The sequence below is a fragment of the Eulemur rufifrons genome, chromosome 6 (genome assembly GCF_041146395.1).
Source record: "Eulemur rufifrons isolate Redbay chromosome 6, OSU_ERuf_1, whole genome shotgun sequence".
NCBI lineage: Eukaryota > Metazoa > Chordata > Mammalia > Primates > Lemuridae > Eulemur > Eulemur rufifrons.
The window spans coordinates 30,804,127-30,818,077 of record NC_090988.1 but is presented as its reverse complement, the minus strand read 5'-3'; the positions used below and the strand labels follow the sequence as shown (position 1 = coordinate 30,818,077).

Genomic DNA, 13,951 nt, shown 5'->3' with positions numbered 1-13,951 from the left:
AAAATCAAAGTGCCAATACACAGCTCCATATGCCTCTGCATCTTACTCGAACAAAATTATTTTAAAACATTCACAATGAGCTAGAAAGCTAAGACATACATGGACAGAAAAACTGTGTGATCCTATAGCCAAAAAAAGACTTGTGTACACATTTGCATATCTCTAGAACCCGCACCCTATCTTCTGTATTGATAATTATTCAAGTGTGTGTCTAAAGAACATGATAAGCTGATTTACCAAAACCACTGTGCTTTCTGAGGAACTGTTTATTACAAACCATAACAATCTCTTAAGGCATCAGCAACAGCCTGTCCCTCTCTGAAAAAACATACTGAAAAAATATATAAATAAAAAAATCTTGAGAATTCGTTATCTGGGATCTGCAAAGAGACCTGTCTGATTGGACTGGGAGACACCCTCACCCCCCAGGTCCCTGACATTGCAACACACCAATGAAAAAGACTCACCTGTGGCCTAAAAGCAGCTGTAATTCCCAGAATGAGAAGCTAGATAAATATTACACTTAGAACAGGCACTCAGGAATAGTCACGACTGAGCCTCACAAGTATGTTTATAGTTCCAAATGAGAAACAACACAAGGAGCCATGGCAACTTAGAAGATGGGGAAAGGCAGATAAAGGTGAGAGGACATGAAGTGCTCATCCTTAGCATGGAGGAACTTTGACCAGAATTCCACTCTAATACATGAGTGTAAAACAGCTTAATGATCCTTTTCTTCAAGCACCCCCAAACAGTTCTTAGATTAAGTATAGGTTTATCTGTAGGTTTACCCCTGATTAAAAAAAAAAAAATATGTAACTAATGATCAAGAGCCATCCTCCTCCCTCATTAGCCCCTCATTTCTGAACACCAATGTAGGGGTTCTCCAACTAAATCCCCTACTTTGTCTTTTTAGCGTTTTCCCCCATCTCAGACAATAGTTACAGTCCCTCGCTGGGCCTTAGCCATCCCCTAAACCCCGCACCCACCCCACAGTGCTGGAGGCGGGGCAGATTCATATGAGTAGGAAGCTGGGATACCTTGCTTTGTAACATTTCCTAAACTTTGTTTAAACAAGTGTAAACCAAAAACAGGATTTTTGCAATAAAAAGTATTTTTATAGAAACCAAGGAGTAACAAGAGTTGTACCCAGCCATTAGGAAGGTAAAGGAACTGCTTTTCTTGACAGCCCTAAAAAGCTTTAAATTAATGTCAAAGACAGGAGTCCTGTCACGGAACAGAGAGACATGTTCCAGCCCCTACTTGTTTATATCTTCCTGAGGACATAAGGCCACCCCCACCCTATCCCCCCCATGCCCCACCCACACTAAAGGAAAGGCAGAAACAAAAAGGCAGTCCAGTTTAACCCTTTCCTTTACCACAGGGCCCTTTAACTGCCAGCAGATAATATTAATTACATCATGAAACCCCTGCTGTGCTAAACAAAGCCAAAGTTAATAAGCAAATAATAATGATGCTTATTTTTTAGTCAGCACATACCAGGCACTGTGATAAGCACATACATATGTTTCTTCAATTAATCCCTGCAACAACCCAGATGAGGAAACTGAGACAGAGAAGGTAACTGGTCAAGTTAACTTCACACAGTAAGTAGCAGAGTGAAAAGCAGAGCTGCTTGACCCTAACATCTATGCTTTAACTACAGTTAAAGCCTATAAATTAAATTTATACATAATAAATTACCTGTAAATTTACTAAAATTAAAGTTAATATAATTATAAATTTATTCATAAATAAATCACCTACAAATTAAATTTATAAAATGGTATTTACTCAAAGATGATCACTAAAGCTCAAGTTGTTTTAAATTAAATATATCCAGGCAGCAATTGTGCCTATGGCTAACCTGAACGCTTACAACAAAAATATAACTGCCTTCTTAGTGAAATCATTTGTATTTTCACACATATGATGTAATATAGATTGATAGAATTGGAATCATTGATTCATTTACACAATAAATTTCTTGGAATCCTCTTCTGTGTGCCAGCCTCTAAGGATACAATGTTGAAGAGAATACTCAAGTCTCTGACCTCTTATATTATTGGCCACTGAGGGAGAAAAAAAATTAAATCTATTAATAGAAGCACACAAATATTTAAATAATTTCAAACAGTTATAAGATTTTGTGGGGGACAAGTACATTGTTGTGAGAGAATAACCAGAAAAACTAATATTGATTGGTGATCAGAAAAGTCCCTCTAGCAAATTGACTTGTAACTTGAAACTTGAAGGATGCATAGGAAGTAATTAGGCTAAGAGGGAGAGGGAAGGAGGTGTTCCAGCCAGAGGACCTTGAGCCCTGAGGCTTTTGCCAAGGCCCTCAGCAAGAAAAAAGCTTGGCCCTTTCACAACCAGTGATCCTTGAGTAGAGAGCCAGGGAAAAAGATAGGAAATGAGGAAAACTAAGTAGGCCATAAGGATTTTGCATTGTACCTTACATGCACATGGAACCCCATTGAAGGATTCTGAACGGTGTAGTTTTATAATCGAATTTATCATTTTTTAAAACTCAGTCTGGCTGCTGAGTTCATAACAAATGTCAGGTGAACAAGAATGGAAGAGGAGACCCATTAGGAAGTTTTACTTAAAATTGTTCAAGCAAAAAGATGGTGGTGGCTTAGACTAAAGTGATAACAGTAGACTATGGAAAGAAGTAGACAGATTGCATACACCGTTAGGAGATTATAAGATTTAGTGATGAATTTGATATGGGGAAAGATAAGGGAGGGGTGAGACAAAGTGGGGTCAAAGATTAAGTCTCAGTTTGCTGAATTGAGCAACTGGGTAGATGGAAGTAGAGAATAACTTGAAATAAGAGTAAAGGGAGCTCATGTGCCCAGTGAATGCATGTTATCTAAAACAGCACTTCTCATTTAATGTGTATGTGAATCACCTAAAGAGTCTTGTTAAAGTACAGATTTTGATTCATGGGGTCTGGGATCAGGCCAGAGATTCTGCATTTTTACAAGCTCCCAAATGATGTCAATCAATGCTACTAGTCCATAGACCACATTTTGAGTAGCAACGCCCTAGTATATATACCCTATGCTCATAAGATTGCAAACTTTTTGCCAAATAAGAATAATTTTTAATTATCACAATTTCATAAAAGTCTGAGTATAATATTTTAATTACAAAAAAGAACATAATCTAAAAATAAAGAAGTTTCTTTAATCAGAATAGATTTAATTTTATCAGAAAATACATCACTTTTATTTTGCTTGTTTGGCCACAGATGAAGTGAATTTTTACCCTATGTGCCGAAGGTACATGGCTGTATGAGAGAGTAAATACTTGAACAAAACAGAGCTTCTAATAAGGTGGAAAAATAAAAGAATGAGTGCAGGCTAAGCAACAAAAAAAGTCTGAAAGGATACATACCTAATAAAATGTTATACTTTCTAAAGTTATATCTCTGGGATGGTAGGTAATTTTTCTTCTTTTGTTTATTTTCTGTATTAAATATGTGTTGCTTATGCAGTACTTTAAAAAAATGTAAAGATAATTTGGAGGTACTAGAAAAGAAAAAACACCATATGATTGAATTAATGAGGGTTACATAGAACATATAACAGTCATGCATATTTGAGTGAGAACCAACAACTAGAAAATCATCAATTCCCAGTAAATATTGAACTCAAGACAATATACTTAAAGTATAATCACTGATTATAAGGTTGAAAAATGATGATAATTTTATCAACATAATACAAATTATTTATTTTTGAGTAATGCAAAAAATAAGCAAAAAATTTTCTAAACTTGAATTAGTATCTTAAACCCAAAATGAAAATAATTATATCCACATTTTTATTTTTGGATTTTTTTTAACATAAAAATCACACATGTCAAACCTCATCACAGTGTCTACTTTAAATATGTGCAGTTATTCATCAATCATACTTCAATAAAACTGGAAAAATCAAGAAAAAATTAACTAGAATACTATGTGCTATGGAAAATGCTTTTATGAGGTACTAAGCAAATTCCCACCTGTTGAATAGCATATAATCTAGTTGGAAAGATCTTCACAAAACATCAGAAAGATAAAGGTCCAAAATAAATATGATCACATATTTGATCATCTAAAGATCTAAATGAATTCAGATAGAAGCATTAGAATAAATTCCTTCATGAGATGAGTTTTAACAAATTTTAAAGAAAGTGTGGAACTATTTTCCTCATTGAATAATCTAGAAAACTTGCATTGAACTCATGCAAAAAACATGTTAAAAATATAAATTCCTAGGCACCATCCAAGACCTACTTAATCTCAGTGTCTGATGGTAGAATCAAGGAATCTACATTAATAGCTCCCTCAGGAAATCCTTCCAAAATTAGCTGATGTTTACAAGACCTTTCTTTCCATAGGCTCATTTACTCATGATGTGCAAACTGAAGATTGAATGACTTTCAGTGGTCATGCAAGGAAATTTGTGGGGCCCCAAATGTTGTCATGTTTTCAAAGGACATTTGCTGATTTGGGGGGGGCTATGTGTAGTATGCTGAGTTGCCCAGCCAAAGGCTCCTAAAATGCAGAGTGAAATCTTCCATAATTTCATGGTGCTTAGAAGACAAAGTACTAATAGAAGGATGAGGCTTGCCTCAAATACATATGCAGTATTCCTCTGAAGACATTTGTTAGATTTCAGTGCTGAAGAGCATGGGAAGCTAAATAATAAGCTCAACGGCTCTGCAAGGCAGGACTGAATCTTCTCATCTTTTGGGGCTGAGAAGATAGACATCTGTTAGGTTCTCAATCAAAAGCTGGGGGTCGGGGGTGTTGCCCAAGTTATATAAACAAAAGAGACAAACTGCACTTCAGTCATACTAAAACTACAGCCCAGCCCTTACCCTGCTGAATCCCTGATTAAAGTTATCGGCTATGTACTCTACTTAACAGATCATATGTTGAATATTTTCTGGTAGAAAATAGTATCTCCTGAATCTTTTATGCTTTTTAAGTATGCAATATCTTACATTAAAAAGTTGTTAAACACATGAGAAGGAAGAGAAACATGATTTATAAACAAGAGATAAAATAGTCAAAAGAAGCAAACCCCAGAATAATCCTGACTTTAAAGTACTCAAAGACTTCAAAATAACTCTGATTACTGTGTTAAAGAAAGAAAACCATACATGAAATGGGTGAAAAAATTGAAAACTTAAATAGAATCTATTATACAAGATTAAGATGAGCATTTCTAGAACTTAAAAATAATATATCTGAAATTGAGATTTGAGCAGAAAACAGGATTAGTGAATTCAAACTCAGGTCAATAGAGAGTGGAAAAACTGAAGTACAAGGAGAAACAACAGATTGAAAAAGGTATAACAGTGCCTAAGAGACATATGGGACACTGTCAAAAGTTCTAATATATCTGTTACTAAAGACAAAGATGAAGAAGAGAGCACTCTGGGAGGCCAAAGTGGGAGGACTGCTTGAGATCAGGAGTTCACTTTTGCAGAGATCCCGTCTCTACAAAAATAGAGAAATTAGCCAGGCATGGTGGTGGGCACCTGTAGTCCCAGCTACTCAGGAGGCTGAGGCAGGAGGATCACTTGAGCCCAGGAGTTGGAGGTTGCTGTGAGCTAGGCTGACACCATGGCACTCTAGTCTGAGGTGACAGAGCAAGACTCTATCTCAAAAAAAATAAATAAAATAAAATGACAAACTCAATTTAAAATTTGTATGGAAGTGCAAAGGCAATAGTCTACGTAATTTTGAAGAAAAAGAATAATAAGGCTGGACAACTCATACCATCAGATATTAGGTCTTTATATAAAGCTACACTAATCAAGACAATGTGGCATTGGTGCAAGGACAGTCCAATAGACAAATGGAACAGAACAGAGAGCCCAGAAACAGTCACTTGATTTATTTAAAAAAAAAAAAGTGCCATTGCAATTCACTGGAGTAGATGGTTTTATCAACATGTAGGGCTGGGTCAACTGGAAAACCATAGGGAACAAAATCAACCTTGAGCTTAAAAAAGTTATTTTGAGATGGATTATGGACATAAATATGAGACTATCTTCATAACGTTGTTTATGCAGAAATCAAACTGAGTCAGAGGAAATTAATAAATTGGACTTAATTAAAATTAAGAATTACTGAGCATCAAAGCTATAAGCAAGCTACAAAGAAAATGTTTGCAATAAATATATCTGGCAATGGACTCCTATCCAGAATATTTAAAAACTTCCTAAAAATTAATAAGAAAAAGACTAACAACGCTTCCTCCTAATGGACAAAACACTTGAGTAGGCACTTCACTAAAGAATATATCCAAATGCCCATAAGTATGTTTAAAAGTTGCTCAACATTAACTATCAAAGAAATGCAAATTAAAAATCACAAGGGGAAATTAATACAACCTCACCAGAATGGCTAAAATTTTAAAACACTGACAATATTATGTGTTGACAAGAAGGTTGAATAACTGGAAATCTCATGTATTGCTGATTGGGGTGTAAATTGATCTATTTTGGAATTTTTTTTGGCAGTATCTAGTAAAACTATACATATCATATAACTGAGCAATTCCAATTTTGGATATATTTCCAACAGAATTGGTGCATAAGTATGTCAAAAGATATACACAGGAGTATTCATAACTGCTTTCCTAATTGTCTCAAACTGAACAACCCAAAAGGATAAACTGTCGCATAGTAATGGAATACAAAACAACAATTAAAAAGAATCAATCTGTCTCCCTCTCCTCTATCTCTCTCTCTCACATCTCTCTGTGTGTGTTTCTTTTTTCTTCCTCCCCTTTCTCTCTCCTGCTGCAGCTGAGAAAAAATCAGGATCAGTTCTTAAGAACTAGGGGAAAAGGAAAGGAAGTTAGCAAAGAGGTGGAAAAGAACTATCCCCCTATTCTGAAGGCCAGGTGCACTGCTATTAGACAAAAAACCGCAATTTTCAATAGACAATAAGAAATATGTTTTTCATTAAACAGCATGTTATGTAGTGTAGTGTGTATGGAAAATTTTTTTAGCCTTCAGATGTGACTTTTACAGGAAAAAAAAAAGATAAGCCAGATGATAAAACAGAATAGTCACATAGACATTTGTCTTCCAAAATAGATAAAACTAATTAATTCAGAATAATCTTTTCTTCAGAAACGTTTGAGTCATCAGACTTAGATAACTATAAACCTGACATGACAACCCTGAGACTAGGACCCATGCTGAGTAATCATTATTGAGTTAACATCAACAAGCCTCGATTGGCAATCTTTCTCCATCCTCGCCCCCTAGTTTCCATAACCGCCAAGCCGGGGGTTGGGGACTGGCGCGGCTGGCACCGGGAAAGGTGGTGGCACAAGCAACTCTTCCCCTCCGGGCCCCGCCCTGCGGCGAGGCGCGGACCCCTCGGTCGGGGTACGTGCGAGGCTCCGCCCCCCGCAGCGCTGCGCAGACCCGACGGCTGCCGCGTCTCTATGGAAACGGCCTCAGCTCCACAAAGCTAGGGGCACCATGGCGGCGGGGGAGCCCGGAGACTTGGGCCGCTACTACTTCAGGTTCCTGCCTCAGAAAACTTTCCAGTTTCTGAGCGCTCCGGAGACCACCAGCCGGTTCCGCCAGTGGTGAGGGGCCGAGAGGCAGGGAGAGAAGAGCCCCTCGGCCGGGCGTCTAGGGCGCCCAAGGCGCCCGAGCCGGGTGGGCCTAGGCCTGAGAGAACCCTGAAGTCGCTGTGACACCCGGGCAGGGCGGATTCCGTGGGTGGGATGGGCTAAGCCTGCACTCCGAGAGGGTGCCCGCCCCAAGCTGACTTGTTTTCCTCCTCTGTCCCAGGTCCATGCTGGGCAGAATCGAGGCGCAGGCGTTCGGGTTTGACCAGACCTTTCAGGCGTATCGGAAGGATGATTTCCTTATGGTTGGTATAGGGGGTTGGAGAGTTCCTTGGTTCTCTTCTGATTTTTAACCTTCCCCCACGTCGGCATAGACTCTTGTGAACACGCCATTGCTTAGCGACGTCGTTTTCTTGGAGTTTGGGAATAATATAAGGTGCAGATGATACTTTTTAAAGGAACTTTTACATTTCCCATCACCACAAATTTGTTTTTCATCTAGCTCATTATTTTACTACCTCCAGTATCTTGCCTGAGTATCTTTCCAATTTGGAAAATCCCTTTATCTCTAGAAAATGAGTTTCCCTCTTCTTTAATAGGCACACCTCATTTTAAAATATTATTACCCAGGTTTATCACTAGCTTTATTTACTAGGCTTAGCTCCAAATGCCTTTTGGTTGTTTCTCAAAATCAAATCCACCCTTACAACTGGGTAGTTCCAAATGAGAAATTCCAAAACAAATTTTAAGCAATGGCATGAAGGTTAGAATAAGTCTCTGGCTGCTTGAGGTGACGATTTTGAAAGGGATAAAATTCACTTGGAAGTGTTAAGTTCTGGTGTGTTTGTTAAAAGTTTAATCCTGTTATTTTCAACCCTGTTTTCTTTCTCCTTAATCAAATGGAAAATAATAGTTATGGTTTGTGAAATTATCTTCATTCTTTGCCATTGATTTCCATCATGCATTGCCTTTAGTTTATAGTTAGCGTAGTTTATTTACTCATTCACAAACACTTCCTGAGGGCCTGTCCTGTTCTAGCAATTCTGTCAAGTGCTGAGGATACAAGGAGGAACAAGACAAGAGCCCAACTTTCAAGGGTCTTACAGCCTGTGGCAAGACTGCCAATAAATGAGAAAAAAGTCAGATCACTTCATATAGTGATAAGGGTAGCAAAGAAAATAAGAGGAAATGGAGAAGGGGGAACATTAGGTAGGATTGTCTTATAGCTCTGTAGGCTAGCAGTCTTAAATCAAGGTGTTGGCAGGGCTATGATCCCTCTGAAACTTATAGGGAGAATCCTTCTTTGCCTATTTGTAGCTTCTAGCGGTTGCCAACCATCCTTGGCATTCTTTGGCTTGCAGCTGCTGCACTTTGATCTCTGCCTCTGTCGGCCACATGGCTTTCTCCCCTCACCAGTCTGTATCTCTTCTCTTTTTATCAGGACACCAGTCAGATTGAATTAAGGGCTGGCCCTATTCTAGTATAACCTCAACTAACTGCATCTGCAACAACCCTAATTCCAACTAAGGTCACTTTCTTTTTTTTAAAAAAAAAAGATGAAGTCTCACTATGTTGCCCAGGCTGGAGTGCCATCCATGGCTATTCACAGGCATGATTATAGCTCACTGCAGTCTCTAACTTCTGGCCTCAAGCAGTCCTTCCACCTTAGCCTCCCGAGTAGCTTGGACTACAGGTTCACACCACTGTGCTTCACCTTAAGGTCACTTTCTGAGGTTTCAGGAAGGACATGAATTTTGGGGGAGGACACTATTCAACCCATAACAAGGGCAAATTGATTACATGTCTATTTCCCTCTACCTAAGATAGTGTTATAATGTGATTATAATGTTACTGATAATGACATTAATGATATATTTTAAATATTCATGGTTAGATTTTTATCATTTTTTATATTTTTCATTTATATCAGTACTAGCTCTCAATTTAATATATATATATATATATATTTTTTTTTTTTTTTTTTTTTGAGACAGAGTCTCTCACTCTGTTGCCCAGGCTAGAGTGCCATAGCGTCAGCCTCCCTCACAGCAACCTCAAACTTCTGGGCTCACGTGATCCTCCTGCCTCAGCCTCCCGAGTAGCTGGAACTACAGGCATGTGCCACCATGCCCGGCTAATTTTTTCTATATATATTTTTAGTTGTCCATATTAATTTCTTTCTATTTTTAGTAGAGACGGGGTCTCGCTGTTGCTCAGTCTGGTCTCGAACCCCTGAGCTCAAACAATCCACCCACCTTGACCTCCCAGAGTGCTAGGATTACAGGCATGAGCCACCATGCCCAGCCTCAATTTAATATATTTTTTAAAGAAGATCAGGATTTTAAATAACTAAATTTTAGAGTGCTGTAAAAATTTTTATATAATTTACTTATTCAATAAATATTTGTTGAATACTTACTGTGTCCCTTCTGGGAGGTGTTAAAAAGATGAAAAGATCTGACCTGATCCCATCTTATAAGGCATGTACAATTTGAGAAGCTAGAAATGTAAAGAAAATTTTTTATGACACAATAAAATAATTGCTATAATAGAGGATATAGGAATGGGGGGGGGAATCACCCAATGAAGGGGCTTTGGTGTCAGAGAAAATTTCATGGAGAAGGGTGTAGAATTAATTCTGGTTGTTCAATAGATATGGAGCTCTTCAACAAATTCAAGATTCATCCATAAAACTCCACAAATTTCCATAGTACCAGGCAGTTTTTTCTAATTTTCAAGGTCTTGATGTGTTTATCATTTTTTCCCATGAGGTAGACAGTGTTATTCCCATAATTCAAAGGAATATACTCCTACAGTCATTATTTTTACTCATGTAACTAACTTGGAAGGAAATAAAGCATTGTGCTTAAGAGTATGGCCCAGAAGGGGATTTACCTTGAAGCTAATGAATCTTTGGGGCCCCTCATTGGCTTAAGTTCCTCACTTACAGAAGCACCTTCCAAGGAACTCTGAGAGACTGTAGCAATATGTGCACATGGTTTTTGAAAATTTTCGAAAGTAAGATATTTTTGTATTCTTAGAGCCCCTAAACTTGTATAAGCTTGAGGCCCTTTTACAAAACCTGGATCCTCCCCCGATTTGACTTCTAATTAATGGTCTGGGTTCAAATTCCAACTCTGCCAGTTACAAGGTATGTGACTTTTAGCAAGTTACTTAACCTAACCCAGCCTCCTTTTACCTTTTTACAAAATGGTCACAGTGCTGGGCACATAATAAGTGTTTCATAAGTATTTGAATGTGAAAATAATACTGAATACATAATGAGATTTTATGAAGATTAAATGAAATAATATATACAAAATATTTAACAAAATGCCTCATAAGTACTATTATTGTTATAACATTTGTACATTGCTTTACCAAGTATTTTTCTACAGCAGTAGTGACTCCTGTGCACTCAGATTTAGCTTTCAGCACTTTTTATACATTTATCATTAATCTTACATAGGTTTGGTATTTTGACCCCTATTTTACAGCTCAGGAAACTAAAATTCAGAAAGGTTAAGTAATTTGTGCAAGAATGGCCCAGCAAAGGGCAGAACCCGGGTATTTTGACTCTACATTCCATGCTGTACTTCCATCCTCTACTACCAAGACTCATAACTGAACAAAGGGTATTGTTTAAACCAGAATTCCAGAATTTGAATTTTCCCTTTCAATTTAAAAACAAATTATGTTCCAAAAGTTCATTTGTGAAGTGATAAATGGATGGAAGGAAGGAAACATTTCTCCTGCAGACATTTTTTTGGTTCCTAGGTCTATACAGATAAATAGACACAATTAAAGACAGGGAAACAGATCAAAAATTGCTTTGCAGAGTGAAAAGTGATATAATACATACTATAGCCACAAGGTACTTTGGTGGCACAAAAGAGAAAGTGATCATTTTTGACTTAGGTGGTCAGAGGAGGGTTTATAAAAGATAAGACGAGGTAGGGCCTGAAGGATGAGCAGGAGTTTGTCACATAAACAAAGTGGTAGAATAATGTTAGAGAGAGAGGTGGGATGGTATTTTAGAAGACCTCTTGTGCCATGCAAAGGAGTCTGGGCTTTATCTAGCTAACGAGAGTCACTGGAAGGTTTTAAGCAAGACTTTAAAATTTAAACTATCGGGATCACTTTGGCAAAAGTGTGGAGGATGGGCTGTTAGGACTGAGTCAGGAAGCAGTGAAACCAAATTGGAGACTGTTGTCTGCTAGACAGTATAGGCAGGGCGATGTCTTGAATTAAGACAGTAGTACCAGTATTGCCCAGAGAGATAGAGGAGGTCTTAAGGACTGATAAGATATTGATAGTAAAGGAGAGGGGGACGTGTAGGATGACTCCCAAGTTTCTGGCTTGGTGGACTGGAGTGGCTAATTATGCCATTCAGTGTGTAGAAAATGCAGAAGAATAAGGAAAATGAGTTCAGTTTTAGGCACGCTGAATTTGAGGTGCATCCAAGTAGCGATATTCTAGATAGTTGAATATAATATCTAACTTTTGGTCTCAAGAGAGAGCTCTGTGCTCAATATACAGTGTTGACATCGTTATCATCAGACCAGGGCTGATGAGAATTTTCCACATAAACAACTGCAGGGAAGCCCCTTAATTTACAGAGCTTTCCTAGAGGCCTACACAACACTTCTGCTTACATCTTATGACCAGAACTTAGGCATGTGACCACATCCCAGGGAGGCTGAGAAATGCAGACAGCTGAACACATTGTTGTTCCAAATAAAGTCGAAATTCCTTAAGGAAGAGAGAATTGATATCAGATCAGAAACCAGCAGTCTGCCAGATAGATGGTGTATCAAATAGCCTCTTATATTAATTTAGAAATACTCTCTTTCCATTGTATATGCTGGATATAAAAAAAATAAATAAAAATAGAAGTACTATTTTTTCCACTTTCACATTTTATGAAACAAGTTTATTTAAAATCTTCATATGCATTTTGACATCATTATATTTGTTATTACTGTAACTAGTTTATAAGTGATCTAATATTTTTCCAAAGCACATCAGCTTTCCTAAAGTCAAGATACAGAGAGTCCCTTCTAATGCCTCACTGGAAATTCTATAACAAACCAAAAATGCCATTTGTATGTATTTAGGACAGTTTTTTAAAAAATTCATTTATTACGTATATAATAATTGTACTTTCAATACTATAACTTGCATTATTTCATTTAGGGAGCCTTTATAAAGACTTATTTCCTCTGGTTCTAGGTCAATTCACCGCAGGCCAGTTGGTCTATGTCCATTTATAATGACATAAAAAATATATAATTGTTAAGTTTATAACCCACAGAAAAATTTACTAAATCTGAATTAAATTTCCCTCTTTTTAAATGATTCTTTCAGAGGTCAAAAAAATTCAAAACCAGTATGACTTAAGGTTAATTCCAGCTTATGTGTCTTTTTCAAAATGTTCTATTATATAAATTAAAATACTTGCATGAATACCTTTTAACATGAAAGACTTTGAAAAGTTGTAAGGCAGCTTCTTTTTCTGAAGAATACTTTGGGGGGAAATTTTTTATGATTTTCATAATATTTTTTATAATTGATACCTTCTTAAAAAAATATATGTTTACCTTTATTCCTTACCGTTAAAATGTAAAATCTCTGAGAACTGAGACTTTGTCCTGCTTGGCATAATGTAGACATTTATAAATAATCAATCCTCACTTCACGTACCTGATCCTCTTCACCATTCCCTTTCTCATTAAATGGCATTTATTCTGCCTAGTTTTTCATAAAAAAAAAAAATCCCAGGAGTCATCTTTGATTTTTCCTATTCCCTTTGTTTCTCCTAAATATCATTGAATACATCTACTTCTCTACCACCCCACTTGCTACCACCTTGATTGATGAGAATATCAGCTCCTCCAGATTACAGCAGGCACCTCCCTTCTAACCACTTTTTATAGCCCTTCAATTCATTCTCCACACTGCAGCCAAAATGAACTTTAAAAAACATGATTCTAGTTACTCTCTCTTCTACTTAAAACCCTTCAGTGTCTTCCCCCTGCCCTTAGATCAAAATACTGATCGAGATCTAGATCAATTTTAAATCAAGATTAAAATTCTTCACTTGCCATAAGGTCCAGTTTAACTCCCCATCCTCATCTGACCATTTGCCCTTCTGGGTCACACTGAACCTCTTCACTTTTCCTTGAATGGAAGATCCCATCCTTTCTTACCTTACAGCCTTCAAACTTGCCATATCCTCTACTTTAAAAAAATGGTCTTTCCAGTCGCATACTGGAACCAGTTTAGGAGGGCCTGATTGCTAAATTTTTAGGAGTCTTTGCTGGTTGCCAAGCTTGGCAACTTGAAATTCA

The 13,951-nt window shown here is 37.3% G+C and overlaps 2 protein-coding genes across 4 annotated transcripts in view; both read left to right on the top strand.

Moving 5' to 3' along the window:
* The window catches only part of CEP126 (centrosomal protein 126), a 113,294-nt gene extending 105,795 nt beyond the window's left edge, over positions 1-7,499 (top strand). Inside the window, exon 10 of the mRNA XM_069470474.1 lies at positions 7,288-7,499. Within this exon, the coding sequence (XP_069326575.1) occupies positions 7,288-7,499 (212 nt within the window). The remainder of the gene's footprint in view (positions 1-7,287) is intronic.
* CFAP300 (cilia and flagella associated protein 300) overlaps positions 7,474-13,951 on the top strand; it is a 29,925-nt gene continuing 23,447 nt past the window's right edge. For 2 of the 3 annotated variants that reach the window (XM_069469023.1, XM_069469022.1), the window contains exons 1-2: positions 7,507-7,616; positions 7,825-7,906. In XM_069469023.1, the coding sequence (XP_069325124.1) occupies positions 7,507-7,616; positions 7,825-7,906 (192 nt within the window). Of the gene's footprint in view, positions 7,617-7,824; positions 7,907-13,951 lie in introns of all 3 variants that reach the window. The other variant, XM_069469024.1, reaches the window with a different exon arrangement.